The sequence below is a fragment of the Bufo gargarizans genome, chromosome 2 (genome assembly GCF_014858855.1).
Source record: "Bufo gargarizans isolate SCDJY-AF-19 chromosome 2, ASM1485885v1, whole genome shotgun sequence".
In the NCBI taxonomy this organism is placed as follows: Eukaryota; Metazoa; Chordata; class Amphibia; order Anura; family Bufonidae; genus Bufo; species Bufo gargarizans.
Window position 1 is genome coordinate 170,237,276 of NC_058081.1, and position 16,745 is coordinate 170,254,020.

Consider the following 16,745-nt stretch of genomic DNA (forward strand, 5'->3'; position numbering starts at 1 on the left):
TGCACTAATACATTCCTATGGGGAAAAATGCTGGATCCGACATTCAGGCAAGTCTTCAGTTTTTTTCGCCGGAGATAAAACCGTAGCATGCTGCGGTTTTATCTTTTGCCTGATTAGTCAAAATGACTGAACTGAAGACCTCCTGATCCATCCTGAATGGATTGCTCTCCATTCAGAATGCATGCGGATATACCTGATCAGTTCTTTTCTGGTATAGAGCCCCTGTGACGGAACTCTTTGCCAGAAAATAAAAACGCTAGTGTGAAAGTACTCTAAAATATTAAGTTTAAATCCCCCTTTCCCAATTTTACATATAAAATATATAAACAATAAATAAATAAACATATTACATACCGCTGCATCCGAAAAGTCCAAACTATTAAATTATTAAAAATATCTCCTATGAGGTGAGCGCCGTAACAGAAAAAAAAAAAAAAAAAACATGCGATTCGCCATTTTTTAGTTACCTTGTCACCCCAAAAAATAGGATAGGACTGTTCTATTATGGGACGAACGTTTCATAAAATGCGAAATGCACTCGGCTTTTTTTTGGTGTTTTTTTTTTTCCGTGTGGTATTGAGTATCGCAATACTTTTTTATGGTAGCGAAAGCAAATCAAAATTTTGGTACCAAAACAACCCTACGCCAATCTGATCGGCGTAGCGTTGTCACGATACCAAAATTTTGATTTGGTTTCGATTTGGCTCCTAAATTTTTCAGTTCAGGAGCCAATGGTTACTAGGTATTTTTTTTTAGTCTGGAGCACTGCACAGAATATTATTTTTTAATGCATGGTTGCTAGGAGATGATAGGGATGAGCAACCCCATTAAAGTGTATTAACTTTATTATTTTCCCTTATAACATGGTTGTAAGGGAAAATATTAGCATTCTTAATACAGAATGCTTAGTAAAATGTGGCTTGAGGGGTAAAAGAAAATATATAAACTCGTCTCATCCTCTTGTTCGCGCAGCCGGCATAGTCTTCTTTCTTCTTATTTTAGGACCTGCAAAATAGATGACGTAATCCTTCTATCTTCATTCAGCAGGACCTGCGCTAACGTCGCCGCGCTCACCACGTGGTGAGTGCGATTACGTCATCAAAGGTCCTTTTGCAGGTCCTCAAAGAAGAAGACAATGCCGGCTGCGCGATCAAGTAGATGAGGTGAGTTATTTTTATTTATTTTTAACCCCTAAAGCCACATTTTAGTAAGCATTCTGTATTAAGAATGCTATTATTTTTCCTTATAACCATGTTATAAGGGAAAATAATAAAATCTACAGAACACCTAACCCAAACCTGAACTTCAGTGAAGAAATCGGGGTTCGGGTCCGGGTACCACATTCAGTTTTTTATCACGCGCGTGCAAAACGCATTGCACCCACACGATAAAAACTGAACAACGCAATCGCAGTAAAAAACGGACTGAAATTGCATGCGTACTCGCGCAGGTTTCCCTCTATGCACACACGACGCATCTGGAGCAAATTCGGGACACCCGTGTGAAAGAGACCTTAAGCTGGCCGTAAACATCTACCCAGGTAGTCTAAGGGTCTATTCACACATCCGTGTGTGTTTTGCGGATCCGCAAAACACGGACCAGCGCAATGTGCGTTCTGCATTTTGCGGGCTCTAATAGAATATGCCTATTCTTGTCTACTAATTGCGGACAAGAATAGGACATGTTCTATTTTTTTTTTTTTCGGGATTGGAATTGCGGACCCATTCATAGAAATGAATGGGTCCGCAATTCCGTTCAGCAAAATGCGGAACAGAATTGCGGCTGTGTGAATGGAGCCTAATGGCAGGTGTTGGCGGAGAATAAGAAGGATCGAGCATATCCTCACCATGATGAAATGCTAAGTTAGCTAAGGCACCGAAAAATACACCTCAAAACCGTTATTTCTATTATTTTTAACCTAATGGGACAGCTTTTACTAATATTGTCTTAACTTAGACTCAACAGTCCAAAACTGCGCAGGATGTATCACCGTGGCACCTTTACATTGTCTAGCGTAAATTTATACCACTTACTAGTTGGTTTAGGCTACTTTCACACTAGCGTTAACGTTTTCCGGCATTAAGTTCCGTGATAGGGGCTCAATACCGGGAAAAAACGCATCAGTTTTGTCCTACTGCATTCTGAATGGAAAGCAATCCATTCAGTATGCATCAGGATGTCTTCGTTTCCGCATGCTGCAGTATTTTCTCCGGCCAAAATTCCGAAACATGCCTGATCCGGCATTCATTTCCATTAAAATGTATTAATGCTGGATCCGGTATCAAGTGTTTATGAAATTACCACATTGACGGATCCGCTTTTCCGGCCTGCGCATGCGCAGTCCTTTAAAAATGTGCAAAAATAAATACTGCATCTGTTTTTTTTCTGGATGACACCGGAGAGACAGATATGGTATTTCAGTGCATTTGTCAGACTGATCCGCATCTGGAAACAAATGATATCCGTTTGCATACGGATTTCCGGATCTGGATTCTTCTAACGCTACTGTGAAAGTACCCTTACTGTGCGCCACAATTATACGCCAAAATTCTGGTGCTGTTCTGCTGCACAGTTTTGCAAATTATACCACACCCCTTTTCCAGTGAAGCTGCACCCCCTAAGACACCCAATATTACACATGGCATGTGTGCCAGTATTCTGCCTCCGTTTCAGGCAGAATGCTTTAGCATTTTCTGTCCCATTTGTTCCACATTTACTACGAGTCGAGAAATCCATCCGGTACCATACCTATTGATTTCAATGTGATTTTTCTGATGCCAGGTGCCATCAGCTGGCTCAGTTGCGTGTGTTGTCAAGTTTGTATTTCACAAGCAGAGCAGCACAAAAAACAATGAATTCCACTAGATTTGGGGATCTGTTGTGCTTCCAACCAAAACAAAAACTTTGAAGCAGAGCAGAATGTTATTGGAAGCAGGGCTTACATTGTTTAGGCTCAACAGAACTAGTATTTCTAGCAGAGGTAGTGTAGGTAGGGAAATAACCTGCAAAATATCATCTATATTTCATGTATTGCTGGAGAGGAGCTTATGTAGGGCTGCTGCCGTTATGAGAAGTGCAGTTATCACTCTTTCGTAGAGCTGAGGGGGGCCATAGTAAGCAGAAAATTAAAGGTATTTTCTGAGATTTTAATACTGATGACCTATCCTCAGGATAGGTCTCCAATATCAGATTATCTGTTTAAAGAGATGGCTGTGCTCATTTTTAAAAATTATTTTTTAACCTGCTCGCCATAGACATCGCAGTGATGAGCAGGTGTAATTACAAGAAGCCACCCCATTCACTTCTGTGCGACTGCTCGTTCCTATACACTTGATTAGAAAGTAGCTGTCCCATAAAAGTGAACGGGGCGGCTTCTTGTAATTACACCTGCTCATCGCTGCAATGTCGACGGTGAGCAGGTAAACAATGAAGGGATACGTCAAATCCCAGAAAACCCCTGGACCCCATTGATTCTTTTCTCATGTCAAAGTACTCCCTTATCTTGTCGAGAAGATGTTAGTCCTGGTTTCCCTATATGTAACACAAGGGGACATAAACCTTAAATAAAGACTAGACTTCCAGGCTGATTACTAGTATATTCCAGTGCTGGCCTGCAGGTGGCAGCAGTGCACTGGAATATATTGAATCTAATGATTGCTATAGTCACTCAAAAAGTAAAAAAATGTGTGTGTTTTTTTTATGGATATAAAAAAAAATATATAAAAATTCAAATCATCCCCTTTCCCTAGTTTTCCCATATGTTGTATGGCATGATGGGGGGGACTAAAAATGGCCAAATTACAGTTTTTTCATTGTTTAACGTCCCCCAAATTTTTTTTACTAAAAAGTGATCAGAAAGTCATACACACCCCAAAATGAAACAATTGATGCAAAAGAAAAAGGCAGCTCTCACCTGTTGCGCCTGTTGTGAGCTCGGATACCAGCCCGGACACGCCAGTTTTTTGTTTGTTTTTTAATTGAAGAAATCAATGGAAAATCCAGTTCCTTGCATCTGTGAGTTGGAAGTTTTTACAGAAATGCAAATAAAATATCCTCTGTTGTTAGAGTTGGATTTTCCATCGATTTCTTCACACCCCAAAATGGTATCCTTGAAAAGTACAGATCGCCTCACAAAAAATGAGCTCTCACACAGCTCTATAATCCTAAAAATAAAAAGGTTATGGGGTCAGAATATAGCGATGCTTGATCCAGCTTTCCACTACAATATATGTAATAGTAAATGGTACCAATGGAAAGTACATCTTGTCCCGCAAAAAACAAGCCCTCATACAGCTATGTGAATGGAAAAATAAAAAAGTTATGGCTCCTGGAAGGCTGGGTGTAAAAAAAAAAAATAAAAAAAAAAAAATGGCATGAATGAAAAAGGCCCCCCATAAATAATATGCTAAAGTTGGCCAAACAACCTAACGTGTATCTGGAGCTCCCAACTCTTCCCCGGACAGATGATGCAGAGAGAGAAAGGATTGGGATGTTTGAATTTTAGTGCCTGATATTTTTTATGCGGAGAGGTGTCTGTCAGCGACTTTCCCTTCTCATTGAAAATACGGACACGCTTCATACCGAGAGTGTATGGCGGAATCGGGAGATCTGTTAGCCTACATGTAATTAAGGTGAATAAAGAGTTAGGCTACATGCACACGACCGTTCCGTTTTTTGGGGTCCGCAAACTGTGGATCCGCAAAAAACGGAAGCCGCCAGTGTGCGCCTTCCGCAATTTATGGAAAGGGTGGCCCATTGTAGACATTACTATTCTTGTCTTGTCAAGACATGTAAAAAAAAAATGGCGGGGCCACGGAATGGTGCAACGGATGCGGACAGCACATGGAGTCTTTTACGACCCCATTGAAGCAAATAGGTACGCATCCGAGCCGCAAAAAAAAAACGGCGACTCGGATGCGGACCCAAACAACGACCGTGTGCTCTATAACATGCTATCTGTAGCCTAGACGCCATATTTAACATGACCAGTTCCTTTAAATGCAGCTGTCATGTGACGGTTTCGTTCGCAAAAAGTTGTGGAAATTTGTGTTTTTTCTTTTGCTGTTTGACTGAAGCTTTTTGACTCTGTATACTTTAAATGTAATCGTGTCGGTTCAATAACCCATGAAGAGTTCCTTTTCTTTGTGTCTGCCGTCTAGATCATCTCCAAATCCTTGTGACATTAGAAGGAATCACATGGTTGTAGGACTCTGTCTCCCAACTGTAGTAGTGTGGTGCCGGTGCTTGTCCCAGCCAGATGGTGGTGGTGCTGTACTGCCGGATGCTACAAGCTCCGTCATTTCATTAACAAAAGAGCAGAACCCCCTAAATCTAATATCTGTGCACAAAATGTGCTCTGGCTCTCTCCGCCAGCTTTGATGTGATGAAGCAGTGTTTTAATTCGGACTGCTTTCTTCAAGGAATTTCCACTACAGAAATCAGGGTGTGATCTGGGTTGAAAGAGATTACTGGATGTCACTGCCCTCCCCCTTTTTTCTGTGTGGGATGGTTCAGCCCTACTTTGCATAAGTTTCTCTTGAGCAGATCCATGTGTGGACTGGGTAAGCCTAGTACTGGCGGAATTACTGTTTGCTGGGTGGATGTATGCCTGGGACTGAAGCTGTGCACTTCCCTGTATCTGTTCCACATCAACATGTATTGTGCGTACCCTGTGGCTGGAGTGGGCAGCAATTCTTTGATGTACTACTACAATGGCAAGACGGTGAGAAGGCTTACATTTCCCTTTTTTTTTTATTCATCTCGGCAGACTTAACCCTTTGCCTCGGGAGTATCATTTCATTGCTTTGTGTTGTGCTCATTTGCTTGTGCTTATGTGTATTTGGTAGTGGGAGTTTTGTATGACTGTGATGAAGCGGTTTTCATTTTATAATTTTTTTTTACTTTACGTACTGAGTGTTTAAATACGTTGTATTTTGTATTTCATAATCTGAACGTACTTTTTTTATAGTGTGTGTATTTAGAAATTCTTATTTCTTTTGTTTAGTTTTTTTTAACTTTTGTGTCATTGTGAAAAGTTGAGGAAAGTATACTGTAGCAAAAAGCGTACAATTTCTGGGAATGATTAAGGAAGCGTCTCTCCCCAGCCTGTACGATTCCTGTTTCCTGTTTAGACGTTGAGGTTCGCTGCCTGGGTTGTAATGTTATTCCATCTGCTTCTAATCGGCTCAGCCTTCTGACCACGCTGACAATGAGCCGCTTCTTTCTGAAATTCACTGGTTCCTTCTGAAATATGTGAAACATCTTTTTGTTTTTGTGATGATGCATTAGTTGTCGATTTCTGGTCATAGACTTGTAATGTGTTTGTGTAGTTACAGCAAGTGGTGGGCAAGCTGAACTTTGTGTTTTTCTTTTTAAGACTTTAGTGTTAACCCTAAGCAGCATTTTTTTTTTGTTTTTGTTTTTTAATGGAGACTTTGCCATTTTTATTGAGTGAGTGAAATCACTGGATGTGTTTTGTGTTCGTACAGTACAAGAAAAATCGATCTTTCTGGCTTTGTGGTTTAATCAGTGTTGTAGAAGTATTAAAACTCAATCTCTTCTTTGTTCTCTGTGGACACAACGTATAAAAATGGGGAAAAGCTTTGATCTCAAAGTATTTCCAGACTTCTGAGAGTCTGGTCCTGTAGAAAAATACCTCCCTTGAAAATTTGTACCATGTGTTTGCCATTGGTGAGCAGTTAATGTATTGCCTATAGATGCCTTTTATAGGGCACGTTCTGTGATATGCAGGCATGGGTCTGGGCAGGGACGAGTGGGGCTGCCATTGCTGGTAGTCCTGGTTAAACAAGCTGATTATTAAAGTGGTCTGAACAAAAGCCTAATCTGTGCTGGGTAATGCTGCTTGTTAACACTTTGCTGGCTGGAGGGTTGTAGTATTTAATGCAGAAATTGATTAAACGCAGTAGGCTTTAATGACTCTGTCCCAGACGTCCATCTTTTTTTTATTTTTATTTTTTATTAATGTTGTATTTGCTGGTAGTTCCTTGTCAGTAGTGTGTTATCATTGCCTTATTCCGGTGGAGTCCTAAGGCAAGCTTGTGGTAGGCGCTGCAATAGGCTCCACAAGTTTTACACCGAGTGTTCTAGAAGAGCTCCTGACTAGACATTATCTGGACCCAGCAGTGTTCTCAGGTTACATGGCCACAGTATGAAGGCCTGTTATATGCATACAGGAACATTAAAAGCCCCTTGTCCTTACTGGCTAGAGTAGAAAGCCAACATGACACCAGCCCTGCTGGATGTAGGTCTGTGTTTGTACTATAAATACTTGTGCTAATCTGTGCATTTTATCTCCTTTCAGTCCTGCAGGCTTTACTTAATGGTCATTTCCTAAGGATAACACCCCCTCCCGTCTACTGCCCTATTTACATTCTAGTTGCACATTGCTTTAGGGTGGGAAAATTAGTCCTTTTTTCTTTTTCAGGTTAAAAGCCCTAATCTCCAGTGATTTAAAATGGATATGCAATTTTGTTATCCAGTAGTTGAGGAACAGTATTTTTACTATTGTACTATAAGTGTAGTCTACTTTATCATAGTTTTTTTTCCCCCCACTTTGTCATAGCCTTTATTCTTGCAAAATCAGAAAAACATTGTGAAAACTAAGTATTTAGTCCGTCAATTTGCCGCTTTTACTGTGCAGTTTATCAAAATCTAAATGTGTATGTAGATACCATTAGATATGATCACATGTAAGGATTAGCGGAGATAATACGCTTTTTTTCCCCCCAGTTAATTTCTATCACACATGTTCTTATTTTAAACCCTTTCACAGACACAACTGAATGAACGTAACCAGTCCCAGGGTGTAAGAAACAGATGCTAACCTGCAGACGCTCACAGGGGCACTTTTACATAACTTTGCCAGATACAACATTTAATTTAGCAGCACAAATTTAATTCATTTCCCCTTTGTATGCCTAGAACTGATGACATTTCCCAATAAAACAGCAATATAGTGTCACATCCGTTACCAGCTTTGTGTCTCATGACAAACCTAAAATAAATGAATTTCAGCCTATTGTGCCACTTGGTAAACATATATGTTAGTTTGTTTGGACCGTTGTGTATATTGCATTACATTTTTATGACTTGCCCATGCCATGCAAGAAAGATTAGTACCTGAGACGACCTAAAGCTGCCATTTGGCAGTGCTCTGGGGTATACACAGATATCACACTCACCTGTTACATGTGGGGTAACTTGTGGATATACTTTGAGGGACTACCCGAATTAGAAGTAATTGGGAAAATTGCAACAAATGTGCAATGCTCTTGTCCAAGAAAAATTATTATTTTCTGTTACGAATGTAAGGGGTTCACTTGTTTGAACTAGGGAGATTGGATTTCTAAATTTCTCTTCACACAGTGACTTTTTCATAGGCATTATTCACATCTCTTACTAGGCCCTATGACTTTTGAAAAAAGGCTTGCATGGTTTTTATTGTAGGCTTCATTATAAAATGTTTATTATTTCTGATAGAAAATGATTTAAGGCGGTACAGAAAATGTAAAATCTAAGAGTGATAAGACAACAGTAAAGATAGGCATCTGTTAAAATTGGCCAGTTGCTGGCTTTTATGTGTATCTGCAGTGTAGATGGTGCCTCTTGATATGGGACATTTACAGACAGGGCCTCCAAAGCACCACTGCTCTATTTATGACTGCCATGTTCAATCCGTTGATGGACATAGTGTATGCCCATAGATCACTTGACTTTCTCAGTCTAGGTCAGGGGTGGCCAACCTTACATACACAAAGAGCCAAAAAATCAACAACAGATGACTACCAGGAGCCACAAGCTATACAATTACACACAAGTCACCATATTTTTTCGCCCTACAAGATGCACCTAGGTTTTCACAAAGAAAAATAAAATATTTTTCATCCGATCTGAGATCTGCTAAAAAAAAATTTTTTCTTTAGCAGAGAAAAAATAAATAAATAGATTTTTCATTAGACCTCAGATCAGACTCCTATATCACATCTACAATCCTAATCTGACCTACAATAAGATCCCCAAACCTCATCAGACCCCCAGTGCTCGGATCAGGCAACACAAATCAGACTCCCAGTGTCAGACCCTCAGTGCTCAGATCTCCCCCCCCATGCTCAGATCTCCCCCCTTCTCAGATCTGACCCCCCCCCCCCCCATGATCAGACCTAACCAACCCATGCTCAAACAAGACCCCCCATGATCAGACCTGACCAACCCATGCTCAAACAAGACCCCCATGCTCAAATCTGAACCCTCATGCTCCGATCATCCCACTCATGCTCAGATCAGACCCCCATTGTCCAGATCAGGACCCCCCATGCTCAATTCTATAATTTAAAAAATAGATCTTCCCTCCTGGTCAGGCACTGGGCTCCTGCTACTCTGCAGGTCTGACACGCTCTCCACTGTGACCTGATGAGCACAAATTCAGGTCATAGTCCGTGTCTCCACATACTACGTTCTCACACTGTGTGCATCAGGACGTAGTGAAGAGTGACCTAGAACTGCAAAGTAGCAACAGTGCCCTTTCAGGAAAAGAGATCTGAGAATGGGTTGGAGAGTAAGCCAGCATGACTGCTTCCTGGCTTCACAGCTAGAGCCTCACTTGAAGAAGCAAAGAGCCGCATGTGGCTCAAGAGCCACAGGTTGGCCACCCCTGGTCTAGGTTATACAAAGCAAGGAGAACAATCTGTGAGCCCTCCGTTAAATAAAAACCGTATTCGCAGGTGATTAGATGGTATCGGCATCTGTTTTCCATTTGCAGGCATTTCTTTTTCCAGCTAATTTTTTGTGTACATTTTTCCCCTTCTGAGTTATATTTCTCCACATCCGGTTTTAATGAAGTCCCCACAACCACATCACTTCATTTTTTTCACCGTTGTAGCTCTTTGATGTGAAATATTGTGGCTGGCACAAATGGCGCTACATAATATGGTGTTTTTTTTTTTTTTTTAAATGTGTAAACTTTTGGCATAGCTGCAGTAAAATAGTATTCATTCAAGTGAGCACAGGTATTTCGACCAAATAAAGATTTGTACCCAGTTTGTCGATTCCAGCTAAATAAACATATCAAGCTGTTTGTCATTAGAAAAACTTGTATATTTTCTAGTATTAGTAGGTCTTGAGAGATGATCCTGATCATTCGACTCTGACTTAAACGTTTGTGGTCGGATATATATTTTTTTAGTTCCTGATTCTGTTTTGGAGGTCCTACAGACAAATTTATTTTTTTTTAACCACTAAAATAAGCCATAGAAAAATGACGTTTTATGGCCTTTTTAGTGGCCTCTTTTTTCCCCCAAAATAAACATATGGTCGAGTTCGCTCCATTCTGGGCCTCCCTAACAGATTTCGTTAAGGTGTTTGTTAACTTACAGAGAAATCTGTTTTGTAAAAAATGATATGGACCCAAAAAGGCAACAAGAAATACAAAAATATGCTCCTATATTCATGGAATATTGTTAGAATAGTGCCACCTGCTGTTTCTTTTGAGCAGGTTTTCTCTGTCCACCTCAGCAATTACTATAAACCTGTCTCCCCCGCTTATCACTTGCTCAGCATTTGTTCTGACACGCACAGAAACACGCTGTGGCTTCAGAAGCTGCCGGCTCACCACACCAGGGATCCTTTCTCCTACATGAAGGAATAAGGGTCCATTCACACGTCCGTAGCGTGTTTTACAGATGCGCAAAACATGGACACCGGCAATGTGCGTTCTGCATTCAGCACTAATAGAATAGGACATGTTCTATTTTTTTTTCGGGAACGGAATTGTGGACCCGGAAAAATTCCGTATCCGGTCAGCACATCGTGCAGCCCTATAGAAATGAATGGGTCCGCAATTCCATTCCGCAAAATGCGGAATGAAATTGCGGACGTGTGAACGGACCCTAAGACTGAGCATGTGCGTCCAGCTTGGTACATTTACTGAGGTGGACGCTAAAAGGCTGTTTATTAGAAACAGCAGGTGGAGCTGTTCTAACTTTATTCCTGGAATATCTGGGGATAGCAGCATTTTTTTTATTTTTATTGAACTACTAGTTTTGGCTTAAACCCAACATTTCTTTGAGCTAATCAATTTAATTACCTGTAACGATCTTCGAAAAAATATGCTGGCTGCGTATAGCAACTAAACACTGTTCATCATTCACTATTCTAACCTATTTTACAAGAAGAAAGCCTAACTGGTGGTTGTTGGCAACATGGACAATTTTCCCCTGATATCTAGAGAACCTTTGTGGACACTCATGTAAAGAGACATATGCCTAAAGGTGTTGTGCCACTCTTAAATGTTTTTTTAATATACCGGTAGTTCAGCATGAAAAAACAGTGACTTTTTCAGTTTACTTTCTGATACAAAAGCATTTCAATTGTGAGAGATTCCTTTTACTTGCACATTATTACACTGGTTAAACACCAGGGGCGCCATAATGTTTAAGTCCACCTACAGGGCTCTGTCAGCAGGTCTCACATGCTCAGTTCCAGTTAGCGGTCACCAGCTGTATCTACTGTTAGGTGCCGTAGCAGTAACAGGCTGAAAGCTCCAGCAAAGTGAGCTGTGACTCACGTTTTGGCTTTCAGTTTGTGAGATCCGTTCAGGGCTCCCACAAGTGGTCCAAAACGGATCAGTTTTGCCCTAATGCACTCTGAATGGAAAAGGATCCGCTCAAAATACATCAGTTTGTCTCCGATCAGTCTCCATTCCGCTCTGGAGGCGGACACCAAAACGCTGCTTGCAGCATTTTGGTGTCCGTCTGACGAAACTGAGCCAAACTGATCCACACAATGTAAGTCAATGGGGACGGATCTATTTTCTCTGGCACATTAGAAAACGGCTCTGTCTCCTATTGACTTTCAATTGAGTTCATGATGGATCCATCTTGGCTATGTTACAGATAACACAAACAGATTTGTTCTTGACGGATCCGTTCAGATAATACAATCACCTGCATCCGTTTAGAACGGATCTGTTTGTATTATCTGTAACATAGCCAAGACGGATCTGTCTTGAACACCATTGAAAGTTAATAGAGGACGGATCATTTTTCTATTGTCCTATTGTGTCCGTGAAAACGGATCCGTCCCCATTGACTTACATTGTCTGTCAGAACATATCCGTTTGGCTCCGTTTCGTCAGACGGACACCAGAACGGTGCAAGCAGGGTTTTGGTGTCCGCCTCCAAAGTGGAATGGAGACAGAATGGAGGCAAACTGATGCATTCTGAGCGGATCCTTTTCCATTCAGAATGCATTAGGGCAAAACTGATCCGTTTTGGACCACTTGTAAGAGCCCTGAACGGATCTCACAAATGGAAAGCCAAAACGCCAGTGTGAAAGTAGCCTAATGCAAACAGATCCGTTCATGACGGAGGCATGCGGTTGTATTATTATAACGGATCCGTTTTTGCAGATCCTTGATGGATCCGCCCAAAACGCGAGGTGAAAGTAGCCTTAGAAAGAGCTATAGCAGAATGGACACACCACGTGAGCTGCCTTAGTCCTCTTTCACACGGGCGTCCCGGATTTGCTCCGAATGCGTCGTCTGTGCATTGTGGGAAAACCCACGAAAGTAGGCACGCAATTGCAGTCAGTTTTGACTGAGATTGGGTTCCGATGTTCAATTTTTTCCACGCAAGTGCAATGCGTTTTGCACGCACATGAATAAAAACTGAATGTGGTACCCAGACCCGAACCCCTGCTTCTTCTTTCAGGACCTGCCAAAGGACATTTGATGACGCAATCGCGCTCACCACGTGGTGAGCATGATTACGTCATCGCAGGTCCTGAAAGAAGAAAGAAGACCATGCCGGCTGCGCAATCAATTGGATGAGGCGAGTTAATATATTATTATTTTTTTAACCCCTCAATCCACATTTTAGTTACCATTCTGTATTAAGAATGCTATTATTTTCCTTTATAACCATGGTATAAGGGAAAATAATGCAGTGAATACACTTTAATGGGGTCTGGGTTGCTTTCATCCCCATCATCTCCTAGCAACCATGCATGAAAATCGCACCACATCCACACTTGCTTGCGGATGCTTTCAATTTTCACGCAGACTCATTCATATCTATAGGGCCAGCGTTGCGTGAAAAACGCAGAATACAGAACATGCTGCGATATTCATGCAACGCACAAGTGATGCGTAAAAATCACTGCTCATCTGAACAGCCCCATTGAAGAGAATTGGTCAGGATTTAGTGCGGGTGCAATGCGTTCACCTCACGCATTGCACCCGCGCAGAATTCTTGCCTGTGTGAAAGGGGGCCTTAAAAAAGAAAGGGAGAAAACTCGGCAGATGGGCATCATAAAGTTGATGCTATGGGCCTTTTTGGTCATAGGATACTCTGTAGGACTTGAATTTACCAAAAGAAACACATTTACAAAATCTTTCAAAATAAAAATGACCCCCAAAAATTACGGCTGTAAAAGACAAACAAAAAACAGTGGTCACCTTCAATTCTTTCTGCCAGTTAAAACAAGATAATGGCACATGTCCTTTTATCCAAATCTATTTTTCCCCGAACATAATTATGGGGGCTGCCATCTTCCCTGAGCTGTTAACAACATTTAGAGATGAGCTTTACAGCAGCCACATGGGCACATGGTCAGGAGGGGGTCTCATTGACTTTGATGGGAGAGGCATGGTCTGTGGCCTGTGCAGACGGCAGCAGGGAGCTGATGAGCAGTCACAATCACATATTGTGAATGGTGGATCCTGTGTTATCTATTCAGCGGTTAAATCTGCCATTCTTATCCTGCCTGTGATAATGAGATGACTGCTGAAAGGTGATCTGTACAGACCAAATAGTGGTGCCCATTATTAGATTTGGTTGCCAGTGTGAAAACTGTAAAATATTAGTATTTTTTAAATATATATAGTGACATGGAGAATTAAAAAATAATATAATCACCAAAAAGTATTTTAAATTTGGTTAACATAAAAGCTTGATTTGAACAATAGATAATTTTTTTGGTGACCGACTCCCTTTAAGAACACTGAAAATAATTTGTGTAAAGATGAATGTTTACAGTATTACAACTGTCTGATGTACTACGAATCGTTTTGTTCACGTTTGGCCATAGATAATCCAGCGTTTTATTGATTGTTGTGCAGTAGAAGATAATTTCCCCTATTGAAAGCTCTCGATTACTTGCAAAGATGTTTCGACTTGTTGCATAGTCTGTGCGTAGTGATCAAACCATTCCCTGTTCTCATAGGCGAGATTTGGTATCTGACCATATATAACCACTGTGTTACCGGGTTTTAATATGATTGTAGTTGCATCAACCATTACAATCCAGAAAAACTTTGAAATGTCACCTGCACGGCTTATGTGTAAATCTAGGTGCTTGCTGTGAAACTATTACCTTCAGATAAATTGAAGTGAATTTTAGACTCAGAAATTTCTGCAACAAATCTACCCATATGCACATGGGAGTTTTTTTTTTTTCTTTCCTCATGTGAAAAATCTTTTGCAGAAGTCCAAGGCTGACCCTAACATCTCTGCAGCAGATTTGCAGTTGTGCATGTCGCCATTAGAGCTAATGCACATGTGCCCACCCACTGTAGTTTCCAGGTGGAATCGTAGGCTTCTCTGCAGGCATTAAAATACATAGAAATAGCAACAACAAAAAAACGATATCAAAAATGCTTGAAACCCATGTTTTTTTTTCTGCAAGCGTTTTAAAAACGCTGAATATTACTGTAATATTGTAGCCAAGATGGCGGTCTTAGCCAACTGTTCTCTAATGTCTGGGCTCCCAAAGTCCTAGAACCAGTCATGAACACATTTTAGGGCTGGAGGTATGACGGTGGCTGGTGTTGTTTTTTTCATTAGGCTTGTACTACTTGTATATAGTGGCTTTTTCTACAGCGCCTACTAACATTCACAATGCATTTTCTCCACATTATCTCTAATGTAATCAACTAATGAAAGGCTTCATACTCTTGTCAGCCAAATCCCCCATAGTATGAAGTGTATGGCTCTTCTGAATCTCCCCCAACATAATCTGTCTGTGAAAAGGATTGGGTGCTTTAAATTTGAATGCCCGACCCATTTTTGAGGCAAAAAGGCATTGTATCTTCTACTTTATCACATATACTTTTATTTACTATACTGTTTTACTATACAGCTGTGTGTGAAATGAAATTCTTTGATACAGTCTGCTACCCACTGTTCTTTTATAATTTTACGATGATTTTTTTTCCCCCCTTCAGGTCTATGCACCCTCTCCAGGATCAGATGATTTCAATAGGGAGTCTCCAAGCTACCCATCCCCAAAACCACCCAGCAGTATGTTCGCTAGCACTTTCTTCATGCCAGGTTTGTAGTATATTATTGATGGTCTCAATTTGTCTATAACTCCGTACCAAAGCTTTCTCCCGATGGATAAACCGAAGGCAACTTGTGTATAAATTATATATCTGTACACTTTTTGCCTTTTAGAACCTCAGTTCGTACAGCATGTTATTTTTTTAATGTTTGTTTTTTGTTTACTTTAAAATCAAACGAAAATGCTATTGCTTATTGAGGTAAACATTTTAGCACTGTCCAACCACAAATGATTGCGTTGGTAGTGTTTATTGGGTTTGTTGGTGAAGTTGTTTTTTTATTTTATAGTCACATTCCTGTTCGTTATTTTTTATTTTTTTTTATATATATATATATATATATATATATATATATATATATATATATTTGCTTTTTATATGACTTACCACAGGAAAATAGTTTCTCACATGGTGACCTAATAGCCATTTATAATAATAGTGGGAACAGTGTGTACTGTATACTATGTCATGAATACCTTACTTCTTGGATTTCCAACTGCTGACCGCTCAGTAGACCTAATTTCTCTTTTTGACCTCTTATACTTATTTTATTTTTGTACACCTGCATTTCTGTTTCACATTTGTAATAATCTTTCTGTATAGATGGCACCCATAACTCAACGGAGGTATGGAATTCCTCGAATGGAATTGGCCAGCCGGGCTATGGTGGAATGATGGGCAGCTCATCTACTCACATGCCACAGACAAACAATTATGGCAGTGTACATGACCGCTTGGTAAGATTAATTAAAAATTGGAATGACTTTTCTTATGAATGATGCCTAAATTATTGAGGTTTATAGTGAGTATTTAATATAATTATGTTAGAGCTTTACAACCAATAATTTGTATTGATAGTTTTTAAATAAACTATTGTCTCCTCCCTTCAGAATTATCCACCACATCCGGTTTCACCAACAGACATAAATGCCAGTCTTCCACCAATGTCCAGCTTCCATCGAGGTGGCACCACTAGTTCCTCCTATGTTGCTTCTTCCCACACCCCACCCATCAATGGATCAGACAATCTCTTGGGTTAGTTTTCATTTGTAAAATAATTCCTTTTCAGTAGCGACTAATTTTCTCATGCATTGTTCATCATCGGAAATGAATGCATTAGAAAAAATATGTTATTTGCTACACACTAGGCTTATATTTCCTTTTATTTTTCTCTGGTGTGTATGTTTCTAGGCACAGGAAGCAGAGGTAATGCAGCAGGCGGAAGCTCACAGACCGGGGATGCACTTGGAAAAGCGCTGGCATCTGTGAGTATTTGTGTATTTCGGGGATGATTATAGAAGACAATAAAATAAAGGCTATTCTGGCATTTTCATGATAAGTTGGTTTGGGTGTTACTGTTGCTTTTATGACACACTACGTAAGCGTAACATTT

At 40.4% G+C, this 16,745-nt stretch overlaps 1 protein-coding gene across 9 annotated transcripts in view; it reads left to right on the top strand.

The window, feature by feature from the left end:
- The window catches only part of TCF12 (transcription factor 12), a 160,647-nt gene that overhangs the window by 121,134 nt on the left and 22,768 nt on the right, over positions 1-16,745 (top strand). For 7 of the 9 annotated variants that reach the window (XM_044279686.1, XM_044279687.1, XM_044279690.1 and 4 more), the window contains 4 exons: positions 15,239-15,344; positions 15,956-16,089; positions 16,243-16,387; positions 16,544-16,617. In XM_044279686.1, the coding sequence (XP_044135621.1) occupies positions 15,239-15,344; positions 15,956-16,089; positions 16,243-16,387; positions 16,544-16,617 (459 nt within the window). Of the gene's footprint in view, positions 1-5,514; positions 5,723-15,238; positions 15,345-15,955; positions 16,090-16,242; positions 16,388-16,543; positions 16,618-16,745 lie in introns of those variants that run through there. The other 2 variants (XM_044279694.1, XM_044279695.1) reach the window with 2 other exon arrangements.